The 25,965-nt window shown below is 42.5% G+C and overlaps 1 protein-coding gene and 1 long non-coding RNA gene across 2 annotated transcripts in view; one reads left to right on the forward strand and one right to left on the reverse strand.

The window, feature by feature from the left end:
* Positions 1-18,062, reverse strand: part of IGDCC3 (immunoglobulin superfamily DCC subclass member 3) — an 84,253-nt gene extending 66,191 nt beyond the window's left edge. Inside the window, exon 1 of the mRNA XM_083184318.1 lies at positions 17,777-18,062. Coding sequence (XP_083040444.1) covers positions 17,777-17,840 — 64 coding nt within the window. The 5' untranslated portion in view covers positions 17,841-18,062. The remainder of the gene's footprint in view (positions 1-17,776) is intronic.
* LOC146075277 (uncharacterized) lies at positions 17,784-25,330 on the forward strand. The gene is made up of 4 exons (XR_014473548.1): positions 17,784-17,935; positions 19,078-19,179; positions 20,714-20,910; positions 24,570-25,330. It is a non-coding gene; the product is annotated as an uncharacterized LOC146075277 (long non-coding RNA).
* Positions 25,331-25,965: the final 635 nt, after the last annotated feature.

The raw sequence follows: 25,965 nt of genomic DNA on the forward strand, positions 1-25,965 counted from the left end.
TGTCAGGAAGGCAAAAACATGCTGTGTCAGGAAGGGGTTAAATATGCGAATCCAAGGCAAAAATGCGAATTGAAAAAAGTGCTATAATGGACGAAAAATTGACGTGCGAAAAAGGATGTACATTTGTGCATTTAGAACAGTGTTAATAATTCATAAGGGTAGAGCAAGTACAGTGTCCTGGAGGAGACAAAAAATGTACAAGAATGGTTTATGAACAGACAACGCAACAGGTTGTATTAAGGTCTTATGGACAGTAAATGGGTGTTTTCTCCTAGTGTTCAAAGAGGCCCTAGAAAAAGTATCACGTTCTCTCAGGTGTTTATATTAAGGGTCAATTGCAGTGTTGTACTCGGGCATGAAGGGTGTACTGGGAGATTGCAGTGGTAGTGGCCCATGCTTAAGGGGTGTGGCCAGACACCACAGGCTGAGAGCAGCATTCACCAAGGTGGCTTATATAGCCACTAGAAGCCATGTATTTCACCCTCTAATTTATTTATTTATTTATTAGCAGTTTCTTATATAGCGCACACAGATTCCGCAGCGCTTTACAGAGAATATTTGACCATTCACATCAGTCCCTGCCCCAGTGGAGCTTACAATCTATATTCCCTACCACATGTACACGCACACACAGACATTCTAGGGTTAATTTTGTTGGGAGCCAAATTAGCCTAGCAGTATATTTTTGGATTGTGGGAGGAAACCGGAGTACCCGGAGGAAACCCACGCAAGTACGGGGAGAATATACAAACTCCGCACAGTTAGGGCCATGGTGGGTATTGAACCCATGACCTCAGTGCTGTGAGGCAGTAGAGTGACAATGTATAATCAGAGGCAGCGGCGTAAGTTTGTCCCAGTTGTCCGGAGGCAAGATACATTTTGGTGCCACCTCCACACACACACGTATTATGTTTGTGTGACATCTATTTTCCTGCTAGGAGGGTGAGTCAGCTTCAGAAGGGATATCAATGGCTTTCAATTAACTGATTCAAACTTGCAGGGGAGGAAAGGTGCCCCCTTGGGAGCAGGAGCCCGGTGGCAGATGACTCTGTTGCCTCCCAGAGTTACGCCTCTGATCAGAGGTCGGGGTGGGACCTCAGTCTGTAGGGCCCTCAAGGGTTTTTTCCCTGAGCCTTGGTCATGTCCACATTAAATATGGTCATCAGCATGTTTTTGTTAAACATATGGCAAATTTACAATAGGCGATAAGGAACGGTATAAAGTATAAAATATGACATATATACACATAGACAGCATGTGGTACCCAGTCTAAATTGTATTACTGAACAATATAGACTTACAAAAGAAGTTGCATTGATACAGTTGGCCATACACTGCTGCTTGGATACTTTGCAGTAGTGTATGGCCACCTCTAGTCTCCTTTCCTATCATTCTAGGTATTTTAGTAATCCAATTACATAGTTACATAGTAGGTAAGGCTGAAAAAAGACTTGCGTCCATCTAGTTCAACCTGGTATAGATATCCATTGCTGATTTGGTAGGTTCTGGTATTTTACAGACAAATTATATTTCTTATTTGTACCCATGGATGTTTTTCTCCAGTAAATGTTTGTCCAACTTTGCCTTGAACGCATTTAATGAGCCAGCCGTTACCACCTCTCTGGGAAGAGAGTTCCAGAGTTTGACTGTTCTGACCGTAAAGAAATTCTTTCTACTAGCTGAATGAAATCTTTTTTCTTCTAATCTATACTCATGCCCTCGCGTCCTAGATTCCTTTCTAGTAGAAAATAGGGTGTGTGACAGTTCCTTATATTGGCCCTTGATATACTTGTACATGTTGAGCATGTCCCCCCTTAAACGTCTCTTTTCTAATGTAAATAGTCCCAAATTGCTTAATCTCTCCCCGTAGCTTAAATTCTCCATTCCCCTAATAAGCTTTGTTGCTCGCCTTTGGACTTTTTCTAATTCTATGATGTCCTTTTTATAGTGTGGGGCCCAGAACTGTACTCCGTACTCTAGGTGAGGTCTCACCAATGCTTTATATAGTGGCATAATTACCCTTGAGTCCCTAGTTTCCATTCCCCTCTTAATACATGCCAGAATTTTGTTGGCCTTTTTTGTAGCTACATTACAATGGGCACTACATCCTAGATTGCTGTCTATTTGGACTCCTAGATCCTTTTCAAGTATGGAATTACCCAGTTCCTCTCCGCTAAGGTTGTAACTTGCACACTGGTTGTGTCTCCCAAGGTGCATAACCTTACATTTATCTACATTGAACCTCATCTTCCATTTTTTTGCCCACTCATCTAGAATTGCAAGATCATTTTGAAGCATGGTGACATCTTCTGGTGATTTGATGACTTTGCTAAGTTTTGTATCGTCCGCAAAGATGGATACATTGCTGAGTAACCCTATCCCAATATCGTTAATAAAAATGTTAAACAAAATGGGCCCCAAAACCGAACCCTGAGGCACTCCACTTAGTACAGGTATCATATCTGATACGGCACCATTCACAACCACTCTTTGTTCTCTATTACATAGCCAATTCCCTACCCATCTGCAGATATTTTCACCCAATCCTAGGTTCTCCATTTTATTAATCAATCTCTTGTGTGGGACAGTATCAAATGCTTTAGCGAAATCTAGGAAAATCAAATCTACAGCATTTCCATTATCGAGGTTTTTGCTAACCTCTTCATAGAACCCTAGTAGATTAGTTTGGCATGAACGATTTTTCACGAACCCATGTTGGTTAGTACTGAGTAGACGGTGATGATCTAAATATTCCTGGATACCATCCCTTAAAAATCCTTCAAATAGTTTACCCACAATTGATGTTAAACTAACGGGTCTGTAATTAGCTGGATCTTCCTTTTTTCCTTTTTTGTATATTGCCACTACCTCTGCTATTCTCCAATCTTTTGGTACTATACCTGACGATAGTGACTTGCTAAAGATATAATGTAGGGGGGTAGCTAGTTCATCCCTTAATTCCATTAATACCCTCGGATGAATCCCATCTGGCCCTGGTGACTTATTTGTTTTGAGTTTGCTTAGCCTCAGTATTATTTCTTTCGGCGTGAAATCCACAATGAGATCTGGCTTATTTGTCCCGTTTGTGGTAAATGTTCGTTCCACAGTCTGCTCTCCCTTAGCAAATACTGATGAGAAGAACTCATTTAACAGTTTTGCTTTTCCCTTGTCCTCAGTAACACTTTTTCCACTAGTATCAGTTAGTGGGCCTATGTTTTCCTTAATTAAACGTTTACTAATTATGTATTTAAAAAACTTCTTTGGGTTGGTTTTGCTTTCAGTGGCTATGCACTCTTCATATAATATTTTAGCTGCTTTGATTATCCCTTTACAAGTTTTGTTTGATTCTTTGTATTTTGCGAACGCCTCCTCATTCAAGTTATTTTTATAGAATTTAAAGGCTCTGGTTTTATTGTTGATAGCTGACCTTACTTCTTTGTCCAACCATGGTGGCTTTTTTTTGTTGAATTTACCTTTAGTTACTTTAGGAATGTATTCAATAGTTAGTGAATCAAGCACCTTTTTTAGAGTATCCCACATTTCCTCTGCATTTTTTCCCTCCATAACCGTTTCCCACCCAATTCCTGTTAGGGCTTCCCTGAATAATTCAAAGTTCGCTTTTCTGAAGTTTAATATTTTTGCAGATCCTTTTTGATGTAATTTACTGAAGTTGATTTCCAGTGAAACCATATTGTGATCACTATTCCCTAATTGTTCAATTACTTTTGTGTTTGAAACTAAGTCTGTGTTATTTGTTAATACTAAGTCCAAGAGCGCCTCATCATGAGTTGGAGTTTCTACCGTTTGTGTAATAAACTGGTCTTTAAGTAAGCTTAAGAACCCATTGCTTCTTGCTGATTTACCTGTTTCGTTTTCCCAATCAATGTCGGGTAAATTAAAATCCCCCATAATTAATACCTGACCCTGATTTGATGCTTGTTTGATTTGGTTTAAAAGAAGAGACTCTTCCCTTTCATTTATATTTGGTGGTCTATAGCATACCCCTATTATAAATTTGTTTTTTGGTTTCTTATTATTGTCGGTTATCTCTGCCCACACTGTCTCCAATTGAGTACTGTTTAATTCAAACACTCATATGCCAAGTATAAAGATATATATTATAAAAGATGAAGGAGGGCATGTACAAACCACTAATCCGAAGCGACCTGAAGGGGGAAACCCCCCTGGCACAGCAGAGATTTACCAGCTACTCCTATTACTTACTAGGCAGTATCCTGTCTCTTTGCTCTTCAGAAACCACTTATCTCAATATAAGTGTGAAAGTGCATAAGAGCAGAGACACACAAGGCTTCCTGCCATCACACAGTGCAGTAGTCGTCAGCAGGAGGATTCCCAGTAGCTGACACAGTTGCAAATTATTAAGTTACACAGATAATTCATGGATGGAATTCCAAGATTGTTCTCACCAATGTTGTGACTTTTCCCAGCTGCAGCTCTGGCACTCCACCTGTTTTAATAAATTAGTGACTTTCATCGTTCCTGCGGTTTCTTTGTTTTTAAACACATTAACCCTCTGGTGACACAGAAATCATCGTTATTAGAGGGAAAACAGAACCCCATAAGTGAAAATGTTATTGTCTCATTAACCGTTATATTAGGTACCACCAACTCTCGCTAGCATTTATGGGAGGGTTTTGTTGAGCTGTTTTTCAAATATAAATCACAGTTTACCAGTCCCATACACTATGGGGGGAATTTATGACTGGATACAAATGTCTGTATTCGTAGCCATTCGTGCCGGTATACGGCCGTAAATTCGTATTTCAGAATTTATAAAGGCCTGGGGATACGGAATTCATACTCTTTAAACAATTTAATTCGTATTCTGGAATACAAATGCATGCGCCATCAAAAGAATACGAATACAAATCACTAGGGATGGCCCTCGGTGCAGACGCCATCAATGGTTACCATTGATGGCGATTCTGCACCCAGCCATCGATAATAGTAAACTATTTGATGGATAGCCATGGATAATTTAGCTATCAATGGTCATCCATTATATTTGACTGAATGGCCAGTGGGCCAATCAGAACTCAGGGGCGGGACTTCTGGGTGTCGGGGGCGGAGCTATGCTCTGTGTCCCGGCACGTTGGAAAAAAAAAAAAGGAAACATAGGTTCTTCTTTGCCATTGATGTAGAGAAACCACCCACATCAATGGCAAAAGTATTTGGCATCGGCCATAAACCATAGATTATTTCAAATTATTGATGGTCGTGGCCATCCCTACGAATCACCATTCATTCGAATGTTGATTCCAGATATGTGAAATATGGGTGTATTCATTCCAAAAACACGCCTGGAAAATACTCCTCATATTCCAGGCGTAACAACCACTGTACAGAAAAAGTGGGTTAACCTCCGTATTGCGCTAATATTGGAAAGGCAGCAGCTCCTCCGATAAGGTTCTCCTGTTAGTGAGAACCTGGGGTGTACAGAGATACAAGGGGGGTTATCGGAGTGTGCTAGAGTGAGTACCACTTAGCCAATACACAATTAGTCCAGATAGTTGGAATTCTTATCAGACTTTTTACAGAACAGTTTTTTCATCCGTTTTTGAAATGAGAAGGAAACTCCTTTTAAGATATACGATCCTTTATTCATAAAAACTCAACGCGTTTCATCGCAGAGGACTTCGTCACGGGTATAGCAATAAAGTGTATATAAAATCTCAACAAGGTAGATATAGGGTCAGTAATTTTGCACTGCAAAATATCTATAAACTTTATTCCGTGTGTGTATGATTGGCCCTTCACGGGTATCCTCTTAGAAAAGATAGATATCTTTAGGATTTATGAGTAGTAACAACCATGGCTAAAAAACGTCCTAGGGTGTATTACACCTACTCAGAAGATAAGCTGGTTTAGTCCACCAGTGTCTCCACATATATCTTGATCCCACAATAGATGTGTCCCAAACAATCTGCCGGCAGATGCTTTAATGCTGCTGGATATCCCCAATGTCAGCCACTATTCTCCTCTGCAGGCAGGTACCTGGTGGACTAAACCAGCTTATCTTTTGAGTAGGTGTAATACACCCTAGGATGTTTTTTAGCCATGGTTGTTACTACTCATAAATCCTAAAGATATCTATCTTTTCTAAGAGGATACCCGTGAAGGGCCAATCATACACACACGGAATAAAGTTTATAGATATTTTGCAGTGCAAAATTACTGACCCTATATCTACCTTGTTGAGATTTTATATACACTTTATTGCTATACCGTGACAAAGTCCTGTGCGACAAAACGCGTTGGGTTTTTATGAATAAAGGATCGTATATCTTAAAAGGAGTTTCCTTCTCATTTCAAAAACGGATGAAAAAACTGTTCTGTAAAAAGTCTGATAAGAATTCCAACTATCTGGACTAATTGTGTATTGGCTAAGTGGTACTCACTCTAGCGCACTCCGATAACCCCCTTGTAACAACCACTGTGTACAATATTCTATACGTCTGACATTCCTAATCACAAATCAGGTCACGCTAGAACACATTCCCAATTGGCCATTTGGACAAGGTCAATATTTGTATTGAACACAATACTAAGGGGCCCGATTCAGTCCTTTTCACACACATCCAATTCGGCCACGTCCCCAATGGTGGGGGTCTCCGCTTGTTCGTAGGCTATAATGCACATGTGCAAACCCCCACAGCGAGTGCTTTCGGCTCATTTTTCATTTGCCTGGGGCGCTCGCTGCCTGATTGACAGGCCCCCTGCGTTCCGGGGTGGTTATCCTCAATGGATATATGCAGCCTAGCAAGCAGGTGTGAATTAGGCCCTAAATCCATAGGCAACATACCGTTATCTGTAGTAAATAAGGACTGTAGGAAGGGATGGGTGGCAGTGCTGACAGATAAGCTATGGCACAGGTTATCAAACTCTGTCCTCAGGACCCCAGACAGTGCGTTTTTTCCAGGTCTCCTCACAGAATCACAAGTGAAATAATTGGCTCCACCTTTGGCTCTTTTAAAATGTGTCAGTGAGTAATGAGTGCACCTGCTGGGTGCCCTGGAAAACGTGCACTGTGTGGGGTCCCGAGGACCGAGATTGAGAACCACCGAGCTATGGAACATGCTGCCACAATACGCCAAACTGAGCCCTGTTAATCATCCGAGCCTATTGTACTATACCGGAAGATTCTGGACCTAAGGCTGTGTGCATTACAGTACATGTAATTTGCCAGAATGTCTTATTTTTATATCACTTTTTACCATGTTCTGGGTGAGCGATGGCAGTGCAGGGGTTAAGTCACCTCCAGAGATTGGAATTTACCAGCCAGCTGCCTCCAGAAGAGGATTTGTTTAATTGGCCGAATATCATCCTGTTAATTTGACTAACGAGGGAAAGCTGAGTGATTACGCCCTCTTTGTTTTTTTAAGGATGGAAAACACTACTACTGTAAATACTCAAACACACCAGCATATGCAAAGCACTACCTGCCACACTGGCAACCTTCCCCAGCATTACAGGGTTACGCAGCCTTTGTGCTCGACCATGGGGTTATTAAATGTAACTCAATTCTCTGACCATATAACTACTTCTATCATGGAACTGAACAGGTCACAGTCAACACTATCTAGTATGCCTACACCTACACAACAATATGTGGTGTATATATAGGAAGCCATATATGGGGCGGGATGTTGTAACATCCGTGCCCATTATCGCCGGCTACCGCATTATTAATAACGGCATATGCTGTAACATATGCCGTTATTAACGCAAGGGACAGCTCTTGCGATAAGAGCTGTCCCTTGCGATGCGGTGCCGGTGCTGGACTTCCGGGTATGTGAGCGGGGAGTCCATCTGTGCATGCGCAGAGTGACGCGCTGGCCGCAGGGCATGCTGGGAGGGATCCGTGACGGATCCCTCAAACAGCGCTGCGGTAAGAAGCCCATAGGCTTCTGCAGGGAATCACCAGCTTTTGCGGAGGTGCCATATAGCATATAGAAATGCGGTAAAAAAAAAAAAACGGGTTTTTTACCGCATTTCTGTTTTACAGAATCTCCCCCATGGTATATATAGGAAGCGACTGATTGGCAGAGAACGCTCTCAGCCAATCAGTAGCTTCCTATTCATTTGTATGGTTTTTTTTTTCAGTGTGCCTGCTGCCCGGCCTCCCCTGTCTGCCTCTCTGGTCCCCTCTGCAGCTTGCAGCATCCCCTGGCAGCTGCCTCTGTACCTCTCCCGGCCGCCGCCTCTATTCACCCACCGGCCAGTCTGTATCCCCCTGCCAGGCACGTGTTGGTGAATTGAGGTATTCCTGACATTGTTGTTGAGTCTCAGTCCTATTTGTATTGTGTATACGACTGTTATCGGTGGAGTATTTTGTACCCTGCACAGAAACAAAAAAATCACCCAAATCTAACTCCCTCTACACACCTGCAGTGCACATGGTTTTGTTCATCTGAGAGTGAATTTGCCCTCATCCTGTATATACATACAATTACAAAGACACAAATATAGTGTCCTCTTTCCCACTCTGGTATACTCTCTGCTAAAGGATGCAATAGTGATAGTTCTGTCCCTCATTAACATCGAGCAGATAGTTACTGTATCACGCTAAATAAATATTTTACTATTGTAAAATAAAATTATATGTCCATGTAAAAGCATATGTCCCCAAGCTGATCACTTTTCTACTGGTCATTTACCTCTATATATTTACTGTATACCGTATATATTGACTTTATACCGTTGACAGGAGGAAAATAACTGCTCACCAAACATATTTATAAGCATAGCTGCCTACCCTCCTGCATTCTGCAGGAGACTCCCTGAAATAGCAGCAATCTCCCTCTCTCCCTCATTAGTCTAGCAATCTCCCTCATTTCCCCTAGCCCACATTACACTGTTACATTTTTGGGGAAAAAAGGAATGAGAGATATACATATTTACATTGAATCATCAGCACCATTTCCCAGCAATATACCAAGTATAGTAACTCTTACTAACTGCTTTGGGGCGCATCTACATTTGGATATAAGTCATTTTACAAGATTCCTCTCAGATGTAGCAGTGCACACCCACGTTTCTAGGTGCCACGTTCACAATCTCTCCATATATGGAACTAGACACGCCCTTTTGGGTCGAGCATGACACGCCCCCTCAATGGTGCGCTGAGCTAAATTCTACTAATAACTATAATCTCCCTGAAACTAGTTTTCAAAAGTAGGCAAGTATGTTTATAAGGTCATTTATCTGTAAATATGTCCGTTGTGTGTGAGGCTAATTTGCATAAGAGGGTATGGTTCTATTAGTGGCTATTACATGTTGTAAAACCTGCCAGTGTCGACTCTATAGTCACTGGACAGAGTGGTATGTAAGCCCTGCTGAGGTCACAGTAATAATATCCATTCACTTACACATTACATACCCGCACTTCAATATGAGCACTTCAGTGATGTCTATAAGTGTATATCGGCAAAGCTACTTTATAGTTGGGATTTGACATAGCAGAGTGAGATCTAGGAATACTGGTAGGGGTTTGTCACTTGCCGGGTCCGTAGTCCCTGACTGTATAGGGCAATTGTAATAACTTGTGACTTGCAGGCTATTATATTTCCGTCTATGTCTGCAGCTCTTCATAGATAGAATAGTAATTTTTAGAAATAAGTTCATATGCAGCAGCAGCCAGTCTCAGTAACAGTATACAATTATAACAGCATAACACCCATAACCACCATATTCTCTCATTTCTATATCCACTTTGTCACTGCACGATATACAGGTGTAGGGCCGGCTGCCAGAGATACATAGATACATTGGGGGGACATTTACTAAGATGGGAGTTCTATTTCACTTGGGATGTTGATGTGGGCAGCCAATTAGAATCTATTTCTTATTTATTTATTTATTTATTTATCTACTTTTTATGCCCCTAAGAAAATAGATAGTATCTGATTGGTTTCCCATAGCAACATCCCATGTGAAATAGAACTCCCATCTTTGTAAATTTGCCCCAATGTACTCAATATTTACCCAATACTTCGCCAGTGGAAACCTAGAGATGATTGGGAATGTTTATCACAATCCACATTGCGAATGCTGATGGGAGGTGATAAGTTAGCCCAAATCCTAAATTTGATAATTGAATACATTACAGGGCATCAATTATTGCATGCCATTGAATCCTCTTACCTCAGTCTTGACTTTGATGCCCTAGGCCAGGGGCTCCCAAATTTTTTTGACTCATGGCACCCTGAAGCATCAGAATTATTTCGTAATGGACGGTATTCACGTCTGTTTGTGCACAATTTGACTATTATATTGGACATAAATAACTTGAATTGGTCCTGGACCACCAACCCAGGGCACCCCTGCAAGTCCTCCAAGGCACCCCTGGGTGCCACTGCACACAGTTCGGGAACCACTGCCCTAGGCAATATTTTGGTTGGTGTACCCTAGAACTGTCGCTAGTTATGTCCAGAACCGATTTCTCCTTATCCACATTACACCATACTGTATTGCTCCTTATTCCCATTACCCACACTGCATTGCTCCTTACTCACATTACACCATACAATATTGCTCCTATTTCACATTACATTGCACAGTATAACTCCTTATTCACATTACACCACACTGTATTGCACCTAATTCCCATTACACCAACAGTAATGCTCCTTATTATCACACTTGAACCAAATAAATATATTCATACCTTGTATGAATATTTTATAAATAATAACCTAAGGGTGAACAATACCAACTTGTAAGCCTATTTTATATTAAACACCATCCAAATGAAATGAAACACTATCAATTTTCATATAACCAGTGATCTACTAGATGCTAAGTAGAAGTGACACTATCTTCCACTCATTCACTTTGATCTCTCTGCTGCTTTTGATACAGCTGACTAACCACTATTCATAGATTCCTGTCACTTCCTTGGCTCTGCAGCCCTGCTCACTCCTGATACACACTTACCTTACAACCACTCGGACACAGTGGGCCAAATGTAATAGGGTGAGAGTTTCAGAAAGTGAGAGATTTTGGGAGAGTTTTTCCATGTTTTTTAAAGCAGCAATCAATTACACTGCAAAACCAGGTTGATTTTGCCATGTAATTGATTGCTGCTTTAAAAAACATGGGAAAACTCTCCCAAAATCTCTCACTTTCTGAAACTCTCACCCTATTACATTTGGCTCAGTGTCTTTTCTCCTTACACATACTCCACTCCCACTTATATCTAATACTCTTCTTCAAGTCTCTTCCTGCTTTTCTGTATATATACCTCTTCCCTCATGGGCAGTATTCAATGATAAATTATTCTACGTACAACGAATCCGGCTTAGGATTTGCTGCACATTCGCCGCGTTCCAGAGGACTGGAGCATTTGATGCCAGCCCTCCCTGTCACCCTATTGAACAGGGAGCTGGGGGACAGTGGCAGGCAGGGAGATGGAAGCCTCCCTGCCTGTGCCGCAATGTGTGTGGGGGGGGGGGGGGCTCCCAGGGACACAGGCAGAAGCTGCCCCCCCCCCCCCCCGGGGAGAGCTGGCAGGGGACGCGGGTAGGGAGCTGCTGCAATGGTCCCGCTCGTGCATATGTAATGAGCAGGACCAGAGTGAAGTGAATATTTAATGAGCAGCCCCCTGCTGGCAAATATGTAAAAAAAAAAATGTAAAAAATTTAATATATATTCACGTGCTGCAAGCACATGAATAAAAAAAGCATGCCCCTTCACATAATAATATTTCTGTTTTTTTTGCACCAAAAAAAAAAGCCTTTATTTTAAAAGATCACTTTCCAGTTCACCTTAAAAAGATGTTGAATGCAAAACGGTGAATCATGGCGAAAATCGTGCTGAAAGCAGTTCTCCATCCTAGCATTGAATACACTCTCAGTGAATCCCAGTGAAAACCCCATTGAAATACACCAGCGAATTGCAGCGAGCATGAAACGGAGATCTGGCCGGCATTCACTGTTCTCTTTCGGCAAACAGTGAACATTGAATAGGGTGAATCAGATTTTCATTGAAAAAGATTCATCGCAGAGCGTGAAAACAGCCTGATTCGCCATAAAAAAAAAAAAAAAACGGTGAATCGGGAGCATTGAATACTGCCCAATGAGGTAATGCTTCTATCCAGGGGGCACAAATCTCTTCTCTGACTCTCTTTTCTTTTAATCCAATATGCCCATTCCTTTCCACATCTCCACGTGGATGTCCAAGCACTACCTAAATTCAGCATGTTAAAAAAGTAGCTTATTATATTATTTAGCATCTTCTAGAAGATAATAGATTGAATCCGATTGGTTGCTATGGGCAAAATCCCATCTTCAATAGAACCCCAATCTTTGGAAATTGACCCCCTATTGTCACTACGGTCATTGTTCCCTATGTACAATACATGGTGACATCCTTCTCACTAGTTCCTGGCGCTGTCATCTTACCTCCTCCTATGATACAATTCCAGCAAACAAACCTTTCTCTGGATGTTACTATTGTGGAGATGCAGGGCTGCCATCCGGGGATTCATTTCTGGTCCGGACCCCGGCCCCCCCCCCCCCCCTCCTAACTTGACTTACCGTAACCCGACTCCTGCTACCCCATCTCCTCTTCTGCTGAGCTGCAGCCCGGAGGTCCCGGAGCGCAGACTTCTTCAACTCATGATCCCGGCGGCCAATTAAAATGCAGCACAGGCTGGTGAGCCAATCAGAGCTCGCGTACCGGCAGCCGCTCTGATTGACTGCCAGTACGCAAGCTCGGATTGGCTCAAAATTCGTTGCAGCACTTTAATTGGCCGTCGGCATCCTGGGTTGAATAAGCCTGCACTCCGAGACCTGCTATTTCAGCCAACTGAGCGCAGTGCAGCAGAGGCAGCCGGGGGGGGGGGGGGGAGAGTTGCGGTGGGCAAAATGAGCTTCCCGGGCCCTTCCAGAGGCCGGGGCACGGGACAACTGTACCCCCCTATTGGCGGCCCTGTGGAGATGAAGCATACATTCTGAAAAAAAGATACTGGAAGTGCTGCCTATAGCAACCAATCACATTACAGTATAGCTATCATTTATCTTGTGATGGCTAAAGTAGCATCTGATTGGTTACTATGGTTAACACCTCCACCTTTTCTTTTCAGATTGGTTGATAACTCTCCCCATAAAACACTTATCCAGTCTTTCATTATCGCTCACATTAACTACCGCAACCTTCTGCACTCTGGCCTTATGCTCTTTTTAATGCGCATTTAGGCACCTGCTCCCTTTACCCTTACACTCCAATGTTGCTCACTGTCACCTTCATAGTTCTCGCCAACCGCTTGCTTTCTTACATGTCTGCCCTTGTCTCCCTAGGAGATATTGTGCATTTGCACTCTCATATCTGCCCCTAACATGCGCCCTACCTCCTCTCACATACAGTAGCTGCCTCTTATTTCAGTCTCTAATCACAGCTCACATATTAGAAATAGATTCCACAGTTTGAAACTATGTCATAAAATTGTGATTTGTACATAAATTGCAGAACTTGTGCTTCCCTAGACAGCTTCCAGTTTGTGCGTGTGTAATTACAGAGGACCTCCAATTACCACTGGTAAAAATCCGATGCATCCTACATGAGCTTCCTGTTACTTTTTCAAACTATACAGTAGATGGCTGTGGCTTGAAGTCTTGAATGCATGATATAATTCATACTGGATTTGTAGGCAACTGAATTTTTATAAACCAAGACTTTTTTTTTGTGGCTATGAGTCTAGTCACATTAGAACATGGGGGCTTCCACTGTTGGTTTAGTTACAATGTGTCCAACCCAACCATGCAAAGTCTGCTGCAGATATATAGTCTGCCATAAGCAATCACCCCCCAGGCTATAGTACTTATTGTACTTATTTTGTATAATAAAGGTAAATGCTTAGATACAGATGAATAGAATCGTCAGCCCCGCCAGCGGCTGGCGTCCACCAGGGGCGCACGTGCACGAGACGCACGCACGCCCCTTTGCTAACGGAAAATGCCGCCGGTCCCTGCCGCCTCCCCCGCTAGTCCCCCTCGCTTCACCGACCCCCCCGCCCCCCCCCCCCCCCCCCCCCCGAACTGGGCAGCGTCTCCCTGAAGCGGAGACGGGCAGGGAGACGCTGCCCAGCTGCCGTGATACTGGGACGCACGTGCGTGTGAGACGCTCGCGCGTCCCAGTCTCTATCGCCGGCACTCGCCAGTGCAAGGGATCTGGTGAGCGCCGGCCAAGGATGATGCCCGCTCCATCTGTATATGCACATTACATGTACATATACATAAAGGTGCATACCACGGTGAGATTTTGGCTATGAGATTTCCCTTGAATTGCCCGGAGCCCAGAACCATACAATCTTGACTATATTTACTTGAGATTTTGATTATACTAGAACACTAGACTGTATACAATATAGTCAAAATTGGCATTCCAAACTGTATACACACTGTGCAATTTGTGCTAACTTTTCTGCCGATTTTTACTTTATAGTCAAAATCGGAAGCTCAAATCGCACTGTGTGTATGCACCTTTACAGTGCTGAACCAGAACTACAGGACTCAGAAGTCATTAATTTGTTCATATTTTCTTTGCATATTTTCACAGGGGGATATTCAATCTCCCGCCGCCATTCCTGACGGGGAGAAATGGCAGCGGGGCCCTATTCGATGCTGTCTTCCCTGACAGCGTTGAACATGGATCTCGGCAGAACGTGCCCAACTTCACTTCACATCCGTGACTCTGTCCCGTTCTCGGCCGGCTCGACTTTGATTTTGCAGGCGGGATTCAATGTCCCGCCTGCCGAGTGCCAAAAAGGGGGTGTGGTCGCGAGAAGCGGCCGGAAATCGTCGACTGCTCCCGGCCGCAGCTCGTCGATTTCCGTCCACTTCTCGCGGGTATAACAAGGGTCATTAACACATTATGTTAAATGGTGTCTATTTCCTATAAAAGTGACAGGTACTGCATGCATGCAGAAATAGTACTTTTCTTGTTCTCCATAGTCATCATTAACCTTGCATTTGAACTGTAGCTGCACAAACTCTCAGCCTTGAAGCGCACTTTTGGATTTGGGCATAGTTGCAGAGCTTGCATTGTGTAATGGTCGGGAGGTGTATGTAAGTCTGACTTTGTAAGAACATTATCAGTGCTCCAAAAGTGCGTCCAGATCAAGCTAATGCCAAGGTAATGAAGAAACCCAAGTTCATTTGGAGACAGAGTATTTAGGGGAAGGCATATAAGCCATGGGTAGCAGTACTTAACATGACTTCACATGAAGCACAGAGCATTGGCCAAGCAGCAGCATCTATTATGGTGTAAATAGGTTCCTGTATACTCACACTTTTATTAAATAACAAAGACTGTAGTCTGGATCCCAGTACGTCTCTGTTACTTTGCCTTAGTCTTGAGTGTTCTCATTCTTTGATTGGCTCTCAAGAGATGTCATTCTGGTTATTGCAATAGATGTGTATGTCTAGGAAAGCAATAACTTCAATAATCTGCATCTGCAGCAGAGATCATGGGGAGGTATCTTTGTCTGTACAGACACTGGCACACTGCAGACATTTCTACCCATACACTTTGCTTTACGTTCTCTTAGAACTTACATTTTTTTTCTATTCACATTATAGTATAAAAATAAAATAAGGGCTCCAGGTTCAGCTCTAGATTTGCACCTGGACAAACCACGCTGTGCAGATGCATGTATGTATTTATTAATTTGCACACAGGAACAATAGTACATGTAGAACACATATAGAGGAAAGCATTTTTACAGGTAGACTAGGCTGCGTACCCCTCCCAACACGAAATCTGTCCACACCACATTTTAGATTTGCTTTCCTGCTGAACCGTAATGGTTTTTGCCACGGTGGAAATTCGCATCTTCTAGATGGATTACTCCAAGTTTATAGTGAGAGCTTATAATGCACATTTACAAAGAAATCACAATTCCTATGGAACATCACTTCTAAACATCAGAAAATCAATCTGAGATCATTCTCAGTCCTAAACTAGTCGGTAATAAAAAAAAGAGCATCTCGCTCAAGCATTGCTAAATTGTGGGGGTCATTCATTGCACTATTAATTAAATGCAGTGTTCCTAGTGCAGGTGTGCTTGGATGACATGAGTAAAATAAACCTTTTGTGCTGTTGTAATGCACAACATGGCCACTAGGAGCAGCAGACAGGGTGGATCTGACATGGGTTCTAAATTCAACACAGCGCTGGCTGATTTGAACTCTTATTATTCAAAGATGTTTAGGATCACCATTTACAACAATTACTACCCAATGAGATGGACAATGAGTTAGCCAACTCAGCCTATAATGTGGTACAGCATTTGAAGTTTATTATGACATTTCCTTGCATTTTCCTAGTTAAATCTCCCAGTGTTTACATTTTAACAGCTCCTTCAATGTTTATAGCTAGTACCCCACTGGCATGGCATAGGTAAAGCTACACCTACTGTATTAAAGCAAGTCACGTTTCTTCTTGTTCTTAGAAACACATGGTGCTTAATCGCAGAACCAAATGTCATAATAAGATATAGTCTAAAGTAATAGTTTTAATGCACCTGTTGTTAGTACTGTAGTAATGATAACCATTATACCATTTGACCCCCAAAAAAATTGATTTTCCAAAGAAGAAATGAGTGAAAAATTTTGTCATAATCCTAATTATACAGGATTAAATACTCTTTGCTCTCAGACAAAAGGAGCTTGCATTTCTTCGCAGAATGGATTAAGCACGCCTCACATGGTCCAGATACAAAAGACCCTGTATATACAGTGTATTCTATACAAATGTCATCACACAGTGCACATTGCACCCAGACCTTTATCTGTACAAAGAGGAACCGCTCACATTTACAAGCAGGCAGATCAATGGGAATTTACCCCAGGAGGCTCATTATCCTAAACAAATAGTATAAACAGCATTTCATCATTGTTAGCGCTTTCCCAAAATACAACGTTGACATGCCAGCATTCTCTGTGTTAATACCCTATTGTTGTAATATTATTATTATTTTTATCATTATTATTATTATTATTGTCATCATTGGGTTAGCACAAGGCACGGTACACAGCCTGCTGTGCTGTGTATCCCTTTTCTCATTATTTATAGCCATTTGGCACAATTCCCCGCTGCTGGGAGACTTGTTGACACAGCCATGTGCTCTTGTGCTAGACAGCATTACACACCCGGATGGGAGACAATACACACTGCCTCAGCCATTCGCACTACAAAGAGATGTTATGATGAGGCTGTCATGGCAACAGGACACCACGAATCTCCAAGATATTTTAAGGGAGGGAGTCTTTTACTGCAAGATGCTGCAGAGCAATGTGGCATTGAGAGGTCCGTGGCTACTCTATAGAAGGACTCATGCAATGCAGGGAGGTATAGATATTGGGGGTGTGTAAAATGCAACATCATGCAAAGCATGGATAGATATGATCATAACAGCCAGGGCATAATCTTCTTGGGTTTTAATGAGTTTGCCCCCCTTGAAACTTTACCAATGTCAATTACAGATTTAAATGTAAATTTTGCATCAATGGCCAGTACACCCATTGCCTTCTACTTCTACAATACAAGGATTATTGGTGAGACTGGGGTGTGCAATCCTTGTCTAATGCACCATAGAAATGCTGATTGTAAGCTCTTGGGCTCAGGTAGTTTTTTATTTTTATTTAGGCTGCAGCATTTACCACATGCAACGCTAGGTATAGATATACAGTAAGGTGTTGTCAGAATATTTAAATAATAAGCCCTGTATAAAAAATAATAATAATAATTTACTTACCCAGGATGGACATAATCAGCCTCAATGACAATCCAAGGGACCAGAAGCAGCCTCCACCAGCCATAGTGTCACTTTGTAGTGTTCCAAAAATAACAGCCAAAATTCTGCAAGCAGCAGCAGCCTGAAGAGTGCAGCCACACAAAGAAATTCAGCCAGACAGTAAGTCACAGTTACTCGTCACTGGGAAAATTGGAGAGACATTTGCACCATTTTACACATGCATTAAAAAAATAATTGTCAGCATCCCCCTAGCTCCTACAACCATCCGTATGAGTGTGTGCGAGTGTGTGTGCACTGAACCAGCAGCTCCCAGGTCCCCCCCCCCCCCCCCCTTTACCTCCTCCCTCTCATCACAGTTCTCTTGAGGCCCTTTCTGGGGAACAAAAGAGCCAGCCAGTGCTTTCTGCCAGCGGACTTTTTTAAGCAAGTGATCCCCACGCTTTTGAACTACATGTGTGTGAATTTTTCAGGGGAAAATCTAAAGATTCCCCCAAACCTTGTCAGATCATCTCTGTTTATTCTCTCCTCTTTCCAAATGAGTGACAGATCATTTTGAGATGCTGAGTTCAAGTGTGGCTGTTGAGAAATTGTTTTATAATATACCTATATAGAAATGTTTTGTGTTTTTTTTATATATATATCGGAAGGTGTAACTTCTCCCAAACCTATGAGTGTAGACAAAGGGGGTAGTTCCTATGGTAGGGTGGAAGGATGGATGGGAGCTGACAGGAGGAGAGCGCAAACAGGACAGGGGATGGGGTGGGTCATATACAGGGATAGACTGATGGTACAGTAGATACTGTATGCAGTAAATGACAAGACTGAGGACAAGTCAAGAGTTAGGAAGGTAGAACAAGATCTTACCAGAGACAGATAAGAGAAAAAGATCCAAAACACATAAAAAACATATAAACAATGTAATTGCTAATAATCATAACTGAAAAGATAAGAAAGATGCTACAGTTACAAAACCAGAAACAGAAGAATATGACGCTGCAGTGAAAAATTAAGATCAAATTAATGTTTGAGATCCGGTACACATCTGAGTTATTTTTAAGTGCTTAAGGCACATTCTCAAAGTCTGTTAACTATATACATAAACAGTGGCATAAGTTCGTTCCAGTTGCCCAGAGGCTAGATATTGGTGCCCCCCCCCCCCCCCACACACACACACACATACAACCCTATTTAACCTTATATAAAATATATATTTCTGTTCAGATAGATAACACATATATATTTCAGAACTCAGCCACAGAAGCAATATCGTTGGCTTTTAAATAACTGATATAAACTTTCAGGGGGAGGAGAGGTGCCCCCTTGGGAGCATGAGCCCGGCGGCAGATGACTCCATTGCCTCCCAGAGTCCTGCTTCTGTACATAAAAGCTGAGCGCTAAATAAGGTAAGGAAATGGACACACATATGCTTTCTACAAGAATACAATTTTTGACATTATCTACAGCAGGGGTCAGGGAACTTTTTAACCTTTTACCCCAAAATATATTTAGATACGCCAACCCCCTTGATTTGAAAGGAAGGAAATCATATATTATTATTTGAATTCTAAATTTTATTAAATCTATTCAAAATTTCTTTGAAAGCTTCAACTTCAAAACTTCGGGTTTTGGAGAAATTATGTTTCTTCATTTTTGATACGAGAGCATCAATATTGGGGCATTTTGATTTCAGAGCAATTTGGATAGTCTTCAGTGTCCAATTTTTTCCCCTATATTAGAGATGGGTATACCTTGAGAAGAGCCTATAAGAAAGGAAAAGAAACTCAGCCCCGCAACGGCAGTACAGACTGCGCGCTGCCGAGATGGCGTAGCAACTGACTCTACTGAAGAAGCGGGTGGACTTGGAGGTGGGGCCCGGGGCATCACGCAGGGAATCGTGTTATGCACAAGGGCCTGACGCACTGCACTGCATCAGGTCCTTGTACACTACAGTACTGTAACACACACAGCCGGGCATGCATATGGAATATATATTTAGATTCTATATGCAATGAAATTAAATTCCTGGGGGTAATGGACGATCACGTTGCCCAGACACAGTCGAGCATGCATATAAATTCATATGCATGCCCGGCTGTGTCTGGGCAGCGTGACCGTCTATTACCCCCAGGAATTTAATTTTTTCCCCATTTGGGGTAATTTACCCCGGTTCTCCGACCATCGACCTACAGGTTAATGCTCTAAATAATAGCAGCGTTAATGCTCTAAATCAGGGGTAGCCAACTCCAGTCCTCGAGAGCTACCGACAGTTAACGTTTTCCAGGTCTCCTCACAGAATCACAAGTGAAGTAATTAGCCCCACCTGTGGATTTTTTAAAATGTGTCGGTCAGTAATGAGTGAACCTGTGCACCTGTGTACCTGTGAGGTGAGCTGGAAAACGTGAACTGTTGGTAGCTCTCGAGGACTGGAGTTGGCTATCCCTGCTCTAAATAATATAATGGAGTTCTATAGTTCAGGAAAGCTTTGAGAAGACATTCAAGCAGTGAAGAGACTGAAGAAGTGAACTACTAGAGCAGTAGACCCAAGCAACCTATCAGCTTTGACATAGAGTTTATCAAGTACATTCTAAAAAATGATAAGTAGAAGCTGATTGGATGCTATGACAAACTTCTCCACTTGTTTTAATGCTTGATACATCAATCCCCTGCTCTTTTAAAGTTTCGAGGTGGACAGAGCGCCCTCACCTTAATTACCATTGTTTTTCGACTCGCGTGTGTAGTAGAGTCTCTGAAAAGAGCAGGCGGAAGGTTATAACAACTTCCAAGCTAGTCATTTTTGATATAGATAAACTAGAAGATTGAGACAAGAAAGAACAGTAGAATCATAACAGGATACACACAGGATAAAATGACAGTAAGAAGTTTACATCACAAGCTCTTTATTACAGGAAAGTCACTAATATATATTTCGCTTTTTAGTGGTTGCAGGGTATACTATACCAAAGGCCATCATAAATACACCTATACATTGATGATACGGGCTATACTGTTCCTTAATGTAACCAAAACTTCTGAGGGAGATCTATTCATCCTCCAAACTGAGAATAATATAAGAAAACAAGAAAAGAAAGAAGATGATGGAGGGGAGAAGGAAAACTAAGCTAATTATGTCTGAGGTACCTACATAGTAAATTACATTGCAGAAAGTGCAAAGTTCAACCGCTGAGAATATATGACACCAATATAATGGTACAGGACACATCACAAAAGCCTGCAATGGCCTCCCAGGTCCTCTACTTTCTGTTCATTCCCCTTAATTTATCTGCTACTCTTGACACTATGGGCCTTTCCTCCTAGAAATCCCTCACTCCCTTAGTCTGCATGATACTGTCCTCTCTTGACTGTCCTCCTGCTTCTCTGACCATTCCTTCTCTGTCTACTCCAATGCCCTCCCCCCCCCCCCACACACACACCACCACCACCACCCCAACTTCCACTAACAGGTTCCCTTAAGGTTCTGTCCATGGATATCTCCTATTCTTTCTTACCATACATTCTCTGTAAGTAAGCTCATTAGCTATTTTGACTATCACTATTTTGATGATACTCAAATCTACCTTTCCTTCCCAGATTTCTCCCCCTCTCTCCTCACTCGTATCTGTCTCTCTGCTACCTCTTGTTGGATGTCTAAGACTGAGCTGATCATCTTCCCACCCTCCCACATAACCCCACCTCCCATAATTTCACAGTCTATTGCTGGCACAACTATCTCTTCTAGCCCCCAAGGTAGCTACTTTGGAGTTGTCTTTGACTTATCCCCTACCGTAAATCACACATTTGGTACCTCTCTAAGTCCTGAAGTTTCCACTTCAAAAATATTTCCAAGATGAGAACCTTTCTCACCATGGATGCTACTAAGTCCCTCATGCACTCACTGGTCATCTCTAAATTGGACCTTTGTAATCTCCTCCTATCTGGCCTCCCTGACAAAAGCCTCTTCCCACTCCAATCTTTCTTCAGTGCTGATGCCTGGCTCATCTTCCTCTCCAAACATACTGCTTCCCTTGTGTCACTCTTACAAGCCTTACACTTGTTCCCCTTCCACTTAAGATTCCAATTCAGGCTTCTCAAACTCAATTATAAGTCCCTCACCCATTCCTCTCTCATGTACATCTCATTTGACATGTACATTTTCATCTGGGCTTTACATTCCCGCCCATCGTCTTCGCACCACAAATGCATGCCACTGCTACTGCCAACTGATTGCATCCCCCCATTCCTGCCTCTAAGATTGTGTACATGCTTCTGCCTATCTCTCAAATTCTCTACTACTACCCATCAGACCCTTCTTGTCTCAACAGTCATGGGCTCTCAAGACACACTTTTTCAGTAAACATAGGTGTTTCTCATCCTAACCCTCTGTTCCATGCTCACTGTGTTCACCTTTCAAGTCATCGCTGTCTATCTGCCCTTCCCCTTAATGTAAGCTCTCTCTGTTCCCTCATATGCTTTTCATACTCCTACTTAGACAATCTTCTACACCATACTCCTTATACCAACACTTAGCCCTTTGTTTTTTACACCCTGAAGCTCATTTCAGTGTAATCTCCATTGATTCAGTAATGTTTATATGAGTATGGGTCATTGGGTCGACCAAATTAAGGTCGACATACATTGGGTTGACCACTGAAGGTGGACAGGCCTTAGGTCGATACAGACAAAAGCTCAACAGGGTCAAAAAGTCGACACAAGCATTAGGTTGACATTGAGAAGGTTGAGTTTTTCATGTTTTTTTCCCCCTGAATGTCGACATGGTTCGCTGCACTTACTATGCTTCTGGCACAGTGCCTCGCTATGCTCTGCACACTATTATATTCTTCCTCCACACCCTAGTGGATGGTGGGACATGAAACACCGCCTGTCGGCACATGTCGGCTCAAAAAAAGTGAAAAACTCATGACAACCTGACCTAATGCTTTTGTCAACCTTTTGACCCAGTCAATCCTTAGCCATGTCAACCTTTTGTCTGTCGACCTAAGGCCTGTTGAGCTTCAGTGGTGGACCCAATGTATGTTGACCTTAATAGTGTTAACCTAAGACCGTATACCCTTTATATACCATTTATACCATTTACTGTTTTTCTTGTGTTGTTCATTTCTTTATGTACTTTTTTGAGCACTGCGGAACCTGTGTGGCACCATATTAATAGTAAAATATAAAAAATAATAACAATAATAATGAAGCAAACTAGAAGTGATTTTAGCTGGTTTAAGTGTTGAGAGCACAGGAGGATATTTTCCCAATGGAAACATAAGTGATGAGTAGCATGTGCTGTCCATGGATGTGAGTATTAGAGAATAGCTGAAATGATAACTCCACCAGAGTCCATATAAAAAAGGCATGACCAATTCCAAGCCTGTCCATTGTATGCATAAGAAAACATTTATACGCAAACAATAACAAAACAAAGGCTTGGGCCATCTGAGGTAATCCAGATCGTGGGAGATCAGTCATGCAGGAACAATCCGCAGGGACAGGAAACAAGAATTTCCCAGTAGACCTATCATAATGTATACTATGTAACACTGTGTAATACATCCCACAGAGCTACATGGTCAGCATATTTTTATCCCCAAGAGCAATTGGCAGGATTATGTGCATCCTCCTCTTATATGTACCTCCCTTGTTCAGCACAGAGAGGCAGATTTATTAAGCTTGGTGAAGTGATAATGTGGGCGGTGATAACACAGCAGCCAGTCAGCTCCCAACTGTTATTGATCAATCCCAGCTGGTAACTTGACAGTTAGGCACTGATTGGCTGGTGCGGTACCACTGGCCACTTTATCACTTAACCAGGCTTAATAAATTTTCCCCGGACGCCGTTGGTGCAAAATCCTTTACCTGTACACATAGCCAAGGGTGTGAGGGAGTTCCAGCAGAAACATATACAAAAAGCACTAAAGGCACCTGGTGAAGGGACACCCAGAGTTCCATCTCCATTCCAGGTTTCACCAGAGCTGCAGATTGGAGTGGTCCCATGTACACTTTGATCCACAGTAACTAGTGGTGAAATTAATTGCACCAACTGTTGAGAGGTGGGAATGAGAGTGATGTTCCAGAGGCATGACAGCAGCATGTGCTCTTCAACACCTCAGGAAATGTCCCTCAGATGGTCAGTGACTAGTGGCCATCTTGAGCAGAAGTGAATGAATGATATACTGTACCTTGGGAAATACTATGCAACCCGTGATGACATTCTAATGGTACAAGTTATCTGTATTTTATTCATGATAACTTAGATAGACTTGGAGGAGCTACGTGCCATATATCAGCCCAGTCCTTCTGGTCCAGGGTCTGATTCAGAGCCGTGTGCAATGCTCTGGAATCTGCGGCTGCATTGCGTGTTTAAAAATAGATCCGTGCCTGCATTTAGAGTTTGCTGCATCTATGCAGCTACCTGCTCACCTATATACTGTACATTCACTAGCATGGGCGCCAGCAGATCTGGTGGGTCCTGGTAATGGGAGGAGGTGTGGTCTATTGTGGAGGTATGGCCAGGCCCCCTCCTGACAAAATATTGTTCTGTGCGTGAGGTCGCTACCCTCTGTCTGCAACAGGGAAAGAGGGGTAAGCAAAGAACCCCCTGCAGGCCCCTCCCAGAGGCCCGGAATATATATATAGAATACCTGCTCTTACCCCCCTCTCGGCATCACTATTCATGTTCACAGGTGACAGTAGACAAAATCATTATCAATATGAATTTGCTCAGTCTCTATTCTTGGTGCAAAAGATCCACCTGAAACCAACAAGTTCTCTGCTTATTCTCACCTCACAGGAGCCATTCTTCAGCTGCTGCTGGGCACAACCACAAAGATAAGTAGTATAGCTCAAGGGAAAATATATATGTAATATATAATCAGGCGCAAGTTACCCTCCCATATCTTCTGAGGAAACCGTCTGATCCCACGACGGAGAAATGCGTTAAGACCGGGAGGACCACCCGGCACTCACCTTTACCCACCACTTTGCTTCAAATCACCAGATTTATTTCCGATCCTAGGGGCCGATACCTGTGAGCAGAAGAGTGACCTGCGGCGATCCTGGACTTTACCATCCACAGGCTCCCCCGAGAGGTGTGACTCGCTCCAGACCCCGAGACCAAGTGCGGCAGGTACCCCGTCACTCCCACCATTGGCTCTCTTCCCCAGAACGTCACGGTGGTATAAGAGACAGACTTCTCCAACATACACCTAGCCGCGCCGCTGGTTCACTATGGAGTACCCCCGGCTCATTACCATCATCTGCCGGTTGTAGCACAGATACATCTATTTCCAACAGCGAGGCTGTTCTGCGAGTCACCTTTTCATCTCTACAAATCCCCCTCCGTTTTTTTCCCCCCAATCAAACATCACATATTTCCATAAACTTACTGGATGGACTTTGTCTTCTCATATCTCATCAAACTCAATTACAAGTTCCCCGCTACTGGACATAACATCATCCTTAGTGGGTAAGAGCAACTGGACATTATTCATATAGCATTGTGTGTGGCATCAGTGATTGCCCAGTGGTCTATAACTATTTTATATCATATTGATTTTATTGTTATATTTTATTAAATAATTGTGATCGTTTATATGAGCTTTTCATCTATTGTTTTTTAATAAATATTTGTGCTTAATTCAGTGCGCTCTCTATAATTATTTGATTAGAATAATTATATCCCCTAAGTAGTATAGCTGCTCCCAGAGAGTGAGAGAGAAGGAGGAGGGAGGAGGTGAAGAGTCTCTACCATGAGCATAATACATATAAGCAGTTATATCATGGGCATAATGTGTATAAGTGGCTCTACCATGTGCGTAATATGTATAGGTGGCTCCACCATGCGTGAAATGTGTATAGGGGCCCTACCATGGCATAATACATATAAGTTGCTCTTCCATGGGCATAATGCATATAAGTGGCTGTACCATGCCCATAATGTGTATAGGGTGCTCTACCATGGGCGAAATGTATATACTGTAGGGGGCTCAACCATGGTATAATGTGTATAAGGGGCTCTACTGTAATGTGACATGTATAATGCCTCTACTGTGTTGTACCATGTATAAGGTGCTCTACCATGGCATATAATGTGTACCTGTATAATGGGCTATACTGAGATATTTGTTACACTAATTTTCCAGCACAATTTGCTGGTAGAAAATCTGAGGCCACATGCTTGTGTTTGC

The sequence above is a fragment of the Crinia signifera genome, chromosome 4 (assembly GCF_055691185.1).
Source record: "Crinia signifera chromosome 4, ASM5569118v1, whole genome shotgun sequence".
Classification (NCBI taxonomy): domain Eukaryota; kingdom Metazoa; phylum Chordata; class Amphibia; order Anura; family Myobatrachidae; genus Crinia; species Crinia signifera.